Source organism: Haplochromis burtoni, unplaced genomic scaffold (assembly GCF_018398535.1).
Source record: "Haplochromis burtoni strain Fernald_Lab_line unplaced genomic scaffold, NCSU_Asbu1 Contig_453, whole genome shotgun sequence".
NCBI classification, from domain to species: domain Eukaryota; kingdom Metazoa; phylum Chordata; class Actinopteri; order Cichliformes; family Cichlidae; genus Haplochromis; species Haplochromis burtoni.
The window spans coordinates 220,479-236,144 of record NW_024582814.1 but is presented as its reverse complement, the minus strand read 5'-3'; the positions used below and the strand labels follow the sequence as shown (position 1 = coordinate 236,144).

Genomic DNA, 15,666 nt, shown 5'->3' with positions numbered 1-15,666 from the left:
GCCCACTTCAGCTTTTCAGATGGTCTCCAGCACTCACACCTCCTTCCCCAGGTCTCAGGCTTCACTCTAGAGGGAGAAACCTCGCTAGTGGAATCCCAGACACCTGTCCCTCCAGCCTCCTTGGGACTCCCCCCTTGAGCTCACTGCCCCCTGAGCCAGAGACGACACCTCTGCCACAACTACATTTTTGTCCAAATGTCCTTTTCCCCCCCAAGTGATTTATGATATTTTATTTCTTCAAATATGAAAAAACCCCAAAAAACAGTAGGAGATGTCTTTTCCTTTGTTGCCTTTACTTTATTATTATTTCTGGGACTGTTATTGTAGGGTCTATTTTACAATATAAAGTGCCTTGAGATGACTGTTGTTGTGATTTGGAACTGTATAAATGAAATTGAACTGAATTATTGCCTTTACTTTACCTGCATTTATCTCAATTCTATTATTGCAATTCATTGGAAAGTGGGGTCTTTTATTTCTTTAACTTAACCTGATTCTGTCACAATTACTAGGTAGGACTGAAGCTCAAGTGGAATATTTGTACAGTGAGAGGGGGAAGAGGGGTCCAGAGATTCCGTGGGCAGGTCCAGGCCTGGAGAACAGACATGCTCACACTCACTCCACTCGTGAAAGAAACACACTCGGCCCAAAAGATCCACGCTGTGCCTCAGTCACACTCTCACTCATCCAAAAGGGTTCCAGGAAAGGCAGGCTGGGGTCCAGGGAGGTCTGTACAGGGGAGACGGAGAAACAATGATTAGCCAGAGAACCATAAGCACAAGGAAGAATACAACAGGGAGCTGGGCTACACTAACTGAGAAGAGTACAATGATCCAGTGAAGCCTTAAATGAGATCAGGGCAATCAGCCAGGATGAGCAGGTGAGCAGATAAAGGATGGGAGATCCAGGGAGGCACAGGTATCCAGACGCAGCCCTTGTGGAGAAGGCGAGTACCACCACCAGAGCAGATTCTCTGTGCTGGTTTGTGTCTGACCTCCTGCTCTCCTCATGTGCTTTGGACAGGTCAACATGGCAGCTCCAAAAACTCGAGTGATGAGAGATGTCGATCTCTACAAAGCTGTTGCAGAAATATGCTGTCGCGCAGAGCATGGCTGCACAGATGGTTTTAGTAAGTCTGTGTCACTGAACCACATCACTGTGTACTGGCAGCGCAGAAATACACAGCTGAGTGTGACAGTTTGACACTGGGGAGGCTCAGAGCTCCTTTCACTCTTGTCTCTCTCAAAATCTCGGTGTGATTCTGAAACGCCGGCTCATAGTCGGGTTTGTTTGTGTCATAGCTATATCCAATTAAGCTCATCGCTCCATAATCCCTTTGCTGGTACCAGAGCATCACGTATAAACTGTCATCATCGTGGCTGCATTGGATTTCTACTCTTTCGCCTACGTTGACTATCCTGGACTGAGGTTGCTGGAATTTCACACAGTTGGCTTGATCTGCAGGAAAGAGATTTAAAATGTGGTTAATACTAGTTGACAAAAACAAGTCGAAAAATTCTGAAGGTTGTTATTGTTGAAGAAAAATTACATGTAAATAAGAGCAGGAAAAAAAGTGTGATTCCAGCTGAACACATCTTCCACATCTTCGAGTATGAGACCGACTGCCTAACTTCTCTGCTCTGTGAAGACATGCTTCCTCTGACGTAAGAGCTGAAGAAAAGAAGACGACACTGAGGGACTTTTTGTGAGGGAGCAGTATTAAACCACACCTCTGTGTGCTGGCAGAGTAACAGGTTTGCTGTGGGAATAACCAGAGCTCCTTTTATGTTGTCTTCTCTTTCAAGCTTAAATTCTTCTTTATACTGACCCTCGTAGGTCGGGTCTCCTGTGCCATATCCAAACCCAATGAGGGTCATAGACGGACTGCCTGTTCTTTGCTGGTACCAGAGCATCACAAGGCGGGTCCCGTCACCGTGGCTGCATGCGATGCGGACCTTAGAGCTCACGTTCACAATCTGAGGAAGACTTTGATGAAATATGATGCTGCTGACCAGAGCTGTGGATGTTTGGATACAATTATTACTGCAGTACAAACAAAGAGGACAGTTATAGGTTTATGTATGAGGGAGTGTGAAACTGAGGCTCTTACTTGGAAAGCAGAGGAAGAGAAAGCCAAACGTGTGGATGAAAGGAGACATTGTCATCACTGCTGTGTGAAAAAGTAATGTTTGCTCTGAGTGACTGAGCTCATGTATTTCTGGAATGGGGAGGTGCTCCCCATCCCCGGCTGCCTCCCTCTTCCCGCTCCAACACACCCACACAAGTAGGGCCTTGGGGTGTGGGTGTGTCACCAGGGTGCAGGGGAGGAATCCCCCCCTCCCCCCTCCCCTGTCCCCTTCTGGCCGCCTGTGCCTCAATTTTATTCCACAACTTAGACATCCACATTACTCACACTCTCATAACACATACATATAGGGCCTTGAGGGTGGGCACGTTAACGGCGTCCAGTGGACGTCACCTCTGGCGCCGGTGCCCACTTTTCAATTTTAAATCCATGTAGACATTGAGGGTTCTTGGGAGGGGCCGTGCTAACACCTGCTGCTCTCTGCAGCGGCACCATGCTCTCCCGTGTTTTAAATTTTAAATGCGTGTTTAGAACAACACGCAGCAACACTACACATGAGCAAGAGGAGGGAGGTTTGGGGTCTTCACACACCCCTGTTCTCTGCTGGCCATCGGGGCGGGGGGGCTGGAAGGAGGTGTTGGCCATCCTATTGGGATCTGGGATGCGGGGCCTCCCTGCTGCTGGGGATGCCTGGGGCGGTCTGCTTGCCTCCACCCCGGGGGAAAGGGTAACATCTCCTGGGTCTAGGTGCCATTTCCCCCTCCAGGGGCGAGGGTACCTGGACCCGGGGTATAGAGTCTGTTTGGGGAGTGTGATTGTGTGTACAGTGTCCATGTATGTCTATCCCTATACGTTGGGTGAGTGCTGAGTATTTGTATATGTGTGCATGAGGGTGGGAATGCATGTTTGTGTCTGTGTCTATATGTCAGGTCGGGTCTTACACTCCACCTCTCTGGGAATTCCCCTGTCTCCCCTCACCACACTCCCTGCCGGTAACAGATGCCCTCAGGGGTCGGTGCGTTGGTGGTTCTTGGTGTCCGGGGCTGGGCGCTCAGGTATGTACCAGCTCACTCCTGGTGACTACTTGGCGGGGCCTGGTGCCTGTTGCTCGGTCAGGCCTCTTCCGGGGCAAAGGGGGCCATCGGGCCTCCGGCCTCTGGGCCTGCGGCTCGGTTCACTCTAGCAAAGCTGGCTGCCGGCAGAGCCAGCGGGCACGCCACTGCAGCCCCCTCTGGCTTCTGCTCCGTGGCTACTGGGTGACCCTTCATCTGGGGCTCTCCTCTGATCTTCCCATGAGGGTGGCACGGATGCCCCTCCGGTGGTCCTCCTTGGGCTCTCGCACTCTGGGGCCTCTGGAAGTCTGGAGCCTGGATCTCCTCCATGCCTGCTTCATGCCATGGGGGCGGGGCTATGGCTCTCTACATCCTCTAGCAGACCATTACATGGGGAAACCTTTTGAATACAAGCGCGCTGATCCACACAGGTGTGCACACGGGTGTTCACTGTTCATAGACATAAACTACACCTTTATAGTCTGCTATTTCCAAGCACTTTGTGCGCTGTCGGTCCTGCTTGCTACACAACCAGTGTGTGAATGTGTGTGTGAATGGGTGGATGACTGGATATGTAAAGCGCTTTGGGGCCCTTAGGGACTAGAAAAGCGCTATATAAACACAGGCCATTTACCATTTTTATTTTTTACAACAACATTCAATATTTAGTATTTACTGCTGTTTACACTTAGCTAGATTAACGTGATGGTGTTGTGTTTAGTATGTTGCTCTGTTTTTTTGCTTGTTTTCTCTTCTTTTTCTCTCAACAGGTGATCCAGGAGGTTTTTTTCCTCTTCTTTCTCTTTTTAAGTGCCCTTTCTCACTGTCCCTCTTACCCTCTGTTTTTCTTTTTCTTCATCTTTCTTTCTCCCTTTCCTATCCCTCAGTCATGTCTGTCTGTGACAACTGAAAATAAAATAAAATAAAATAAATAATAACAACAAAGATTGATCAAATGGACCAATACGGCAAGGGTATCATTGGGTATCCTTGTTGGTCTTCAAACAATAATTCTGACGGCTAAAGAACCAAATGGGACAGGAAAAAAAAAAAAAGGAACGGGGAGGTGCTAATTCATCAAGCCTCTATGCTGCGTGCTCTACCTCCACCTGTTGGCTGAATCTAACCTTTAATAGACTCTGGAATCGTTTATTTTGATAAGTGGATCATAGTTATACTAAATGACATGAAAAAGTGGAGATATTACAGCATCTGAACATGAGAAAGAGCAGGGCCATCATATCGTTTTTTGGGTGGTTACACTATGGGACTTAACAATTGTGGGATTTGTTCTTCCAAAAGCCACTCTGTCCCCCCTCCCTCCCCCCACCACACACACACACACACACACACACACACACACACACACACACACACACACACACACACACACACACACACACACACACACACAAGGAGGACCTTAGTTTAACATATGTTTTATATATAGCACCAAATTGATGGGGTTAAATGCATAACCATGGTACCCATCTGAACTGGCTTGCAACATCCTAAAAAGAAACCCAAACAACCCTCAGGAATAGCACTAATTAGATTAATCTTTTCTTCATTGTGTGGTGTAGGTGTGAACTAAAAACATTCGATTTAACAGAGAAATATAACTGTCCTGAGTCGAGATCCAGGAGTCGTGTACTTGGACTAAACATTCCACAGAGGCTAAAACCTATCAGTGAAAAGGCTCAACCACCAGAGTGTGTCTGGCCTGTTCTTCTTATCATCAGAAGTTGTGACGTGGAGGGTTTCAGTAACACATTACATACACTGGACCTGCAGAAAGAATTAGCTTCCTTTTCTGTGCCTGACCACAGGAGCTGTTAAACTCACACTGAATTGCTGGTTGGACTGATTTAGGAACACTCATTCACTTCTTTTACTGTAAACTTTGAATTCACACAGAATAAAATTGCTGGAGGATGACATGACTTGCCATAGTTATGTTAATATAGTACATAAGCACACACATAATCATTTTTTAATAGATTTTATTTTCACCTTTACAGTTTCCCAAATAAGCATGGAAATTATAATATAGACCAGTTAGTCTATAAGTAACATTAAAAACTACAAAGAGCGTTGAATGCTTAAAAACCGTTACCTTTTATTGACTACCAGAAGCTTGAACCACATCATCATTACCCCTCAGCTGTAAAAGGCTTGTGGGGTATCGCTTTAATTATATTGTTTATCAGTCTGTACTGTTATGGAGGCTAAACTGAAGCATCGTTGAAGGAAAAAAGCTTCTCATCTCAGTGCTTCCCAACCTCATCACATGATACCAGTGGTTTACCATCTGTTAGCATATGCAGTTTTTGTAAGAGAGAGGAGCTGCATTCATTACTGTGCTACCTTGCGGCACTAAAGTACTCTGCGCTGTGTTCAGGGTGTCTCGGTCTCAGGATGTGAAGATCCACTGCACTCTCTCCATTTCCACTAATGTTGAACTGACCTACAAATGATGGTTCAATAGTTGGAGACTGATAATACATGAAGCCAATCAGCTTCAGAGCAGTGTCTCCTTTGGAGCGCTGATACCACAAAATAGTGTTAAAGTTTTGGTTTTTATGTTTGCAGGTCAGCCTGACTTCCTCATTTGGCGGCTTCAGGAGCTGCTCTGGAGTTTGAAGAACCTTTATTTCTTTATCGAGGGACACTCCTGTAGAGAACCAAAGAAAAGTTGACAGGTTATAAATTGATGGCATTTCTTTTGAAGGATTCTATGCTCATTGAGACAACTGCTAATTATAGGATTAGAATAAAAAGTATAGAAAATGCAGTTCAATCTGAGAATATGAAGAATTAAAAGAGGGTTTATTGGCTAATTGATAATTAATAATACGATTAGACATCAGAGAGTTTATAAACCCTATCCCTAACTCTCTCTATTAACCTCTTTAAATGACCTGTGCTTGTGCGTACATTCTCCTGGACTCCCTATTTAAAATAACAGCTATTAGCAACTTTAATTCCTAATCTTTTAGAACCTGGTCTGTATTGTCCCGTGTCTTGCTGTCTTGTAGACGGACTCAGAGGGAGGGAAATACTGAAAATCAGAACTAATCACCCTAACGTGGCTGCATCTAGAACATGTCTCTGCTGAAGGCTGACCATGGAAGGGCAAAATAATTGGAAATAACTAGTTCAGATGCTTTGCAGCACTTAATTTTCCAATAAAAGATTAACCCTCTGTGGTCCTCATTGATGACAGAATCAGAGACTTTATTTATCCCCAAGGGGCAATTAATATACAACAGAGCAGCATGACGTTAAAAATGAGGACAGGGCATAAACAGACAATAAGAGTGAGATAAAAAAATACTTAAAATATACAGTATGTACACAGTTTTTAAATGACAGTGACTGAATAAGTGAATAAAAAACTATAAGTGACTAACAGTGAATAAAGTGTTGGCAGTATACAAAAGAGTGTCGAGTAGTAGGAAATAAGACCGACAGGAAATAATCTCAAGTCGAACCTCTAAACTATCTATTGGACAACAAGTAGAAGAACTCTCTACATAAATAACACAAACTGTTTTTGATATATTTCAGTCACAATGATTTTTGTTACCTGAATGCAAAGACACTGGGGAAAGGACAGCGAGCTATTGTTAGAACTGAGGATTCAGACTTCAGGGTTTAAACTAAAAGTCTGATCATTGGTAAAATACTTATTGAACACTAATAAAACCAGTAATTGAATGCAATTATGAATGCCCAAATTACAAAGTTTTATAGTTTTTATACAAACAGAAAACATGGAAACCACTTCTAAGTCAAAATTCTAAAGGACAGAGAGTCTCTATGAATACCTGTAATGCAGATGATGATGTGTATGAAGAGATGAGACCAGTTCATGTTGAATGTGATAAACCAGCTCGAATCCCAGCTGAACTCAAGCATTTGAAAAGGACTAGAATTCGCTGTATCTTTCTGTCAACTTCTCCAGCGCAGCTCCTCCCACTGTCTGCAAAGGTTTGTGGGCATGTGGTTTGCTGCAGGTGTTCAGGGTCAGATGAAGGTTTTTGTAGAGGAATTTCAGGCTTTTCTGCTGTGGTGGGACTAGAAACTGCACAGAAATAATGCCCGCTGTTTTCAGGGTGCCTGAGTTTGCCCAAGTGCAGGAATGCTTCAACCTCTCCATTTCCACTCACGCTGAATAAGCCCTCATAGGGTTTCTCCACAGTCTGAATTTCCTTATAACTTGTAAAACCAACTAGCTTCAGAGAGGTGTCTCTTGCTGGGCGATGATACCACACAATAGTGTCGTAGCTCTTGACTTTGTGTTTACAGGTCAGCTTGTCTCCATCAGTTATGTTCTTCAGGAGATCAGTCGGAGTCTGATGAACATTTTCATTTTGATTTGGTGATGCCCCTGTAGAAAAAATACTAACGTTAAATCAAATCTTGTCATGAAACTTGCAGCATTGGGCAGACAGAAATAAATTAAGTAAATAATTACCGTTGATCCCCAACAGTGCAATAATAACTGATATTAAAAAACTGTTCATGTTGAAAACCACAGCTGCTGACTGACAATAACTCTGAGTCTGGTGCAGGAAAGGGAGGAGACAAAGTGGCAACAGCATCTCACCACGATGATGAAGTCTCACGTCAGCACCAGTTAAAGTGTAGCCGTCTCATCTAGAATGTAGAAGAAGTTAAAAGTCAAGTCTCATTTTTAGGGGACAGCGTACTGTGAAAAGATTTTATATTGAGGTGCTCCAAAACAAGTGAAAATTCTCTGAAAATGGAGTTTTGGTGAATACTAGAGAGATTTACTGCACTTAATAAATTAAGAGGAAATAATTAATTTTGTCTGACAGAAAATCAAACAAAAAAACAAAGTTTAAACCTTTAAACTTCTGATGTGGATGGGCACTGTTGTCTGCATAGAGCCAGGAATCGAACCACCAACCACCACAACCAATTGGTAGATTACCTGCTTCTATACCGACCCCATTATAATATACAAAGAACGCATTTTGAATCGAAATTGCTAAAAAGAATGACTATTCATCTCTGTGCATCTCTACAGAGGTTTCTCTTAAAAGGGAGCTTTTCCTTCGCTGAGTGGTTTTCCCTGTATTATTGTAGGAAGAGGAACACAATAATTATATATAGTGTGAAAATGCATATTACAAATTAGTTACATTATTTGCAGTGTCCTTCAACCTACCGCCTACTGGTGTTGGCCAGAGGGACCGATGGCGCGATATGGCAGCCTCGCTTCTGTCAGTCTGCCCCAGCTGTGGCTACATGTGGTTTGCCTGCACCAGTGTGTGAATGTGAGAGTGAATGAATAGTGGAATTGTGAAGCGCTTTGTGTGCCTAGAAAAGCGCTATATAAATGCAATCCATCATTATTAAAACAAAAAAATGTTGGTGAGTAAAATGAATATCTAGTAAAAAGAAAATGTAAACATGTAATGTGCCTTCAGCACACGTCTCACCCTCTTGTTCACATTTATATATGTATCTGTGATCAGAAAAAATAGAATACCTTATAAGATAAGAAGCTTATTTTCATGTTATTGCTGTGTCATGGTACTTTTTCCATTGGCTGAACAAAATGATTTTTTAAAACATTCAATTGCTTGGAGAAAATGCCAATTTGGAGTCCATCCCCATCCACTGCTAGAGATGGCCTAGAATGAATATCAAAGCAAACAAGTTTTATTTGGTACAACACATTACAAAGAATGTTAAAATGAAATCATTGAACAAATAAATGACTTTTTACTATTACAAACTGATTTTGCACTGTCACATTTGTTTCCACACTATTGCCCCAGTTATGTAAATTTCAGTCTCAGCTGATTCCAAGTCATTATTTGGTTAATGCGTGATAACTAAATAGTATTGTCACACATTATTAGCCCGCCGTAGCCATGTTAGTGAGGTGTATTAGAAAGAGCTGTCAGGATTTTTTCCAAGGAACCCTATGAATGCTGCTGGAAACACACACCAACCTTGCTGCTGTATTTCTGCACAACATCTTAGGGAAAGAACAGACTTAATAGGAAATAAACCCAAATGAGAGTCACAGAAACAGGTGCCTGCTCCTCTGTGCCATCTACAAATCTATCAGCACTGGAAGCCTGTGCTTTGGGGTTTTTTGTAAATACCAGAAAGATTTTGTCTCACCGTGCAAAACGAGCTGCACAATAGTACACTGCACTGTCTTGAGCTCCTGTCAACCGGATTATTAGTGAAACATTTTTTATATCACTTGTACTAAGATCTCCACTGATCTTGAAATTCTGTTTATATGTCTCTTCCACTGTGACATCCCGATAGTTGATATATCCAATGCATTTCATATCTGTCTGGCCAGCTGGCTGTTGGTACCACAGCATCACTCTGTATTCAGTTAGATTGTGGGTGCAGACTAGCTGCACCATGTCATCGGGCTTTTTGATGAGAGCAGGGGGAGTCTGATGGATACCCACACAGCAATCTGGAGAGAACATAAGAACGTTTTTTCTTATTATATATTATTTGCAATGAATAAATGAGAGAAGGAATATGAGTCAGTACCTGCTAGAAAAAAGAAAAAGAGAAAGCAGATCATTTTAATGTCTTCTATAATGGAGAGCTCCTCCTCAGTTTTGTCACATCAGCTTGTGTTTCTGAGGTCTGAGGAGGAAAGAGGATGAAGGGGTGTGGGTAATGCACAGCATGACTCCACCTCCTAACATGTGAATGGTCACCTGGTTCTTGGTTGTTCCTTCCTGTTTTTTAAGATGAGAACACTTTAACATATTCTTGTGTACATTTTTATATCAGGTGTTGGTATTAATCTAAAATTACACTGAAAAGATTACAGCCAAATGTTCTGAAAAGTAAGAATGGCTCCACCATGTGGCATTTCACAGCATAACTCTCTCTCTCTCTCTCTCTCTCTCTCTCTCTCTCTCTCTCTCCATGCATATACACAGAGATGGGCAGTACTACTTTTACTTTGATTACTTTGATTACTTTTTTCAAGTAACGAGTAAAGTAAGGGATTACTATTGCAAAAACGGTAATTAGATTACCGTTACTTTCCTGTAGGAACGCTGCGTTACTGCGTTACTAAAGCCGTGATTTCTTTGCGAGAATGTCTCATGACAGTGACGTAAGCAAGTGCGGCGTTCGTGACAACAGCTGTGTGCAGATCAACAATGGATCACATATCGAGTGCGGGAGAGAGTATGAGCGTGCAGCGTTTAAAGCGTGGAAGTACTGACCTTACTTTGAGTTTGATTCCATAAAAAGTGACAAAAACATTAGTGTCCGCTGTGCGTGGGAAGAAAACTTCTTTTTACAGCGAAAAAAAAACTCCTAAACAAGCACCGAGTGCTACGACGTAATGGGAAACTCACAGAGAAACTCGCGGATTCTTCCACTGACCCGCGGCACACCTGCACCAGGGTAAACCTCCGCCTACCCCACTCCTGCTTTACAGGTGAAAATAGAGCAACAGGACCGCTGAGTCTTTGACTTTATTTATTTTCTGCTGTGTTTTACTTGCATCTATTTGAAAGACTGAGTGTAAACACAAAAAATATTTTATTTTATGTGCTGGAATGTGCAGAAAATAGGTTTAAATGTTAAACTAATTTATTCAAGTCAGAGAATGTTGCATATAATTAAATTTTTGCTTGATGCATAAAGTTAAAAGATTAAAACTATAAAACAAGTTAAAAAAAAGAGACTTTTCCATTTGATTACATTTTGTATGATGGATTATGTAGAAAAAGTAGAATTGGGCTGAAAGATCTATCGCTTTATCACCTCTTCAGGTTGTAAATCGTGTTTTTAAAAAGTAACTAAGTAACTAAGTAATTAATTACTTTTGAAAATAAGTAATCAGTAAAGTAACGGGATTACTTTTTTGGGGAAGTAATCAGTAATTAGTTACTGATTACTTTTTTCAAGTAACTTGACCAACACTGCATATATATATATATATAAAACAACAGCAGGAACCCAATGCAATGGACTGAAACAGAGAAAATATCCATTGAGTGGCAGTTTCCTGGGGTTTTCCTGGGGTAGGAATTAACCTCTGTTAATGCCAGAGGTCAGAGGAGAATAGTCAGACTTTTCTGAGCTGATGGGAAGGCAGTCGTATATCAAATAACCACTTGACAAAATCAAGATATGCAGAGGAGCATCTCTGAATACACAACATGTTGAACCTTGATATAGGTAGATTTACAGTGGCAGAAGACCACATCAGATGCCGCTTGTGTCAGAACAAGAAAAAAAGGCTGGAATCAACCTGAAATACTGCCAGAGCTACCCCTCAGCATAGCTAGTAGATGCAAATCCTATATTTAGTATTAGAGAGTATCAATCCCACCCAGACTCTTTGGAGGAGGTGGTCTTGATACAGTTCCAAATCAACTCCAGAGTGGTTCATTTATGGCATGAATTTGATCCAACTCAAATGAACTATCGAGTGGACATTGTGTCACGGCGAGTGAAGTGAGCCGTGTGGAGATAATGAAGTAGGATCCAAACGCAGGCACTTGTAAAGGTGTGAAGGTGGTTTATTGAAAGTAAAGTACAAAATAGAAAAACGGTCAAACTGGACTGCAGACTATCTGAACTGGGAACAACTAAACTACGAAACATGAACCAGGACACAAACATGAAGAAGGATGGGCGGAGGTAAGTGATGACGGACAGCAGGGAGAACACACGGATGAAACACGATGGATACATAGACCTTCAAAATAAAACAGGAAACAAGAAACCACTTGTGGCGGGGCGTGGCCTGCGGTGCCGTGCAGAGGAGGCGGACGCACCTGCACGGCATCCGCAATCACGCCCCGCCGAATTAAATATTGTACTGGGTCCTGTGTATGGGGTTGTTGTGGTAATGTTGAGCGGGCAGCGGGAGAGCTGCAGCTCTGTGTGCGTTGTAAACAGCAACCGGCTAAGTATTAATAAAAAGCATCAAAATGCCACTGGGTCTGCCGTGTATGTTTACACCACTAAACAAAGACGCAGACAGAGAGGCAGACAGAATATAACACATGCAACTCAAACAATACATGAAACAACAAATCCTTAAACGGGGATAAACAGAAACATGGAACTCTAATAATAATAATCATCATAGCATCAGAGAAACAAAACAATCATTCAAAAATAAAACAAAACATAAGAACTCAAAATGCTGGGTCGAACCTGACCCAGAACTGTGACACATTGCAAACTTCCGTGACACATTACCTTGATCGCAAATTGACAGTTTCCCAATATTCAGTCATCTTTGTTGAGTTTTGGTATAGCCTGGCAGGTATCTGCATCAGTGTGTGAGCTGACAGCACAGAGATACACACCACTATCACTTGGCTCCAGATGTTTCACTGTGAAAGCTCCGCTCTCACTTACAATCTTGTTGGCTGAATACTTTTCTTGACTAAAGTTTCCAAAGTCTGGGGCCTTGTAAGGCAGCATGTGGACAATCAACCTCAAGCTCTCCCCTGGTAACTGCTGAAACCAGTACATATGGTAATAACTGCCATGCAGATTGTGATGGCAGTACATCTGGGCAGAGTCACCGGTTTTCAGGAGTAAGGTAGGGGTCTGTGTGACATCGTTAGTCCATATAACAGCTAGAACCAAGCACATGAACAAGTATTTTTTAACGTGAACTTTAGCAATATATGTGTTTTAAGAAGAAAAAGATACATTTCTGGGCATAAAGATCTTAAAACCATACCTGCAGTACAGAGGAGAGAAACAGTGCTGATGATAAATGGTGACATCATTCTCAACTCTCAAATGCCTCTCACAGCGAAGTGACAACTGATTCCCTCTTAATTTCTTCTGTCACATGTTGGTTTCATCAGTCCCATCAGCACTTCACACTTGATACTTTCTTAATGTGAAATCTTCATAATAATTGTTACCTGTTTTGAGTCTCAGTGATGTCAGAAAGATTCTTTTTTTTGCGTGATGTTGAAATAGTCTAGTATGTAGTTGACTACATTATAAAAGCAGCTACAGAAACAGGTGTTTGCCTTACAGGAAACCACAAGTGATTCAAAGCCTGTGCATCATGAGTGATACACAGAGATGTGTTCAGCTGCATATATTCCTCATAAATTGATGCACAGAAAAGTCTGATTAAAGGAAAGTGAACTGCTCTCTAGCATAGTTTTGAGTTGTGTCTGATGCTCAAACACAGTGGGTCTTCCAGTCCAAACTCTTCTTCTGTATTCACACTGATCATGAAGTAATCATGAAGTGTTAAACAATAAAGTTTAACACCTTAATACCTGAGCTGATTCAATTCAACTCAACTGTATACAGCGCCAAATCACAACAGCAGTTGCCTCAAGGGTCTTTATATTGTAGGGTAAAGACCTTACAATAATACAGAAAAAACCCTAACAATCATATGAGCGAGCACTTTAGCGACAGTGGGAAGGAAAAACTCCCTTTTAACAGGAAGAAACCTTTTGCAGAGCCAGGCTCAGGGCGGGGTTGTCATCTTCTGGAAGAAACCTCCGGCAGAACCAGGCTCAGGGAGGGGCGGCCATCTGCTGCGACCGGTTGGGGTGAGAGAAGGAAGACAGGATAAAGACATGCTGTGGAAGAGAGACAGAGGTTAATAACAGATATGATTCAATGCAGAGAGGTCTATTAATACATAGTGAGTGAGAAAGGTGACTGGAAAGGAAAAACTCAATGCATCACAGAAATATGCTCTCTCTTTCTAGTCCCTGTCAGGACTCTTGCTGCAGCATTTTGGATTAACTGAAGGCTTTTCAGCGAGTTTTTAGGACATCCTGATAATAATGAATTACAGTAGTCCAGCCTGGAAGTAATAATAGCAGTGAAAATGTATGCTATGTCTTCTAATGATGCTGCCTAAGGGAAGCATGTATAATGTAAACAGAATTGGTCCTAGCACTGAACCCTGTGGAACTCCATAATTAACCTCAGTGTGTGAAGAGGACTCTCCATTTACATGCACAAATTGGAGTCTATTAGATAGATATGATACAAACCACTGCAGTGCAGTACCTGTAATACCTACAGCATGTTCTAATCGCTCTAATAGGATATTATGGTCGACAGTATCGAACGCTGCACTGAGGTCTAGCAGGACAAGCACAGAGATGAGTCCACTGTCAGAGGCCATAAGAAGATCATTTGTAACCTTCACTAAAGCTGTTTCTGTGCTGTGATGAGCTCTGAAACCTGACTGAAACTCTTCAAATAAACCATTCCTCTGCAGATGATCTGTTAGCTGTTTGACAACTACTCTTTCAAGGATTTTTGATATGAAAGGAAGGTTGGAGATTGGCCTATAATTAGCTAAGACTGCTGGGTCTAGAGATGCTTTTTGAGTAAAGGTTTAACTACAGCCAGCTTGAAGGCCTGTGGTACATAGCCGATCATTAGAGATAGGTTGATCATATTTAAGATCGAAGAATTAATTAATGGCAGGACTTCTTTGAGCAGTTTTGTAGGAATGGGGTCTAAAAGACACGTTGATGGTTTGGAGGAAGTAATTATTGAAGTTAACTCAGAAAGATCAATTGGAGAAAAAGAGTCTAACTTAACATCAATGGTACTAAGAGTAGCTGTAGATAATATTACATCTGTGGGATGATTACTGGTAATTTTTTCTCTAATGATAAAAATTTTATTTGTGAAGAAGTTCATGAAGTCATTACTAGTTAACGTTAAAGGGATGGTTGGCTCAAAAGAGCTCTGACTTTTTGTCAGCCTGGCTACAGTGCTGAAGAGAAACCTGGGGTTGTTCTTATTTTCTTCAATCAGTGATGAATAGTAAGATGTTCTGGCTTTGCGGAGGGCTTTCTTATAAAGCAGCAAACTATTTCTCCAGGCTAAATGATGATCCTCTAAATTTGTGACACGCCATTTCCTCTCCAGATTACGAGTCATCTGCTTTAGGCTACGTGTTTGAGAATTATACCACGGAGTCAGGTACTTCTGATTAGAGACCTTAGTTTTCACAGGAGCTACAGTATCCAGAGTCGTACGTAGTGAGGAGGTAAAATTATTAACAAGATAATCGACCTCTGTTGGGGTAGCGTTCAGATAGCTGCTCTGCTCTATGTTGGTACAGGGCATTGAAGATGATAACAGTGGGTGGATTATATTCTTAAACTTAGTTACAGCGCTTTCAGAAAGACATCTACTTTGATAAAGTCTACTCTCCACCGCTGTGTAATCAATTATTGTAAATGTAAATGTTATCAGGAAATGATCAGACAGGAGAGGGTTTTCAGGAAACACTGTTAAATGTTCAGTTTCTATGCCATATGTTAAAACAAGATCTAGAGTGTGATTAAAGTGGTGGGTGGGTTCTTTTACATTTTGAGAGAAGCCAATTGAGTCTAATAACAGATTAAATGCCATGTTGAGGCTGTCATTTTTAGCATCTACATGGATGTTAAAATCACCCACAATAATTATTTTATCTGAGCTCAGAACTAAATCAGATAAAAAGTCTGAGAAATCAGACAGAAACTC

The 15,666-nt window shown here is 41.9% G+C and overlaps 1 protein-coding gene across 1 annotated transcript in view; it reads right to left on the bottom strand.

Annotated features, from left to right (window-relative positions):
* Positions 1–7,993, bottom strand: part of LOC102290573 — a 17,869-nt gene extending 9,876 nt beyond the window's left edge. Inside the window, exons 1-6 of the mRNA XM_042213552.1 lie at positions 7,619–7,993; positions 6,969–7,531; positions 5,506–5,812; positions 1,829–2,043; positions 1,232–1,458; positions 620–729 (exon numbers count right to left, since the gene is read on the bottom strand). Of these exons, the coding sequence (XP_042069486.1) occupies positions 620–729; positions 1,232–1,458; positions 1,829–2,043; positions 5,506–5,812; positions 6,969–7,059 (950 nt within the window). The 5' untranslated portion in view covers positions 7,060–7,531; positions 7,619–7,993. The remainder of the gene's footprint in view (positions 1–619; positions 730–1,231; positions 1,459–1,828; positions 2,044–5,505; positions 5,813–6,968; positions 7,532–7,618) is intronic.
* Positions 7,994–15,666: the final 7,673 nt, after the last annotated feature.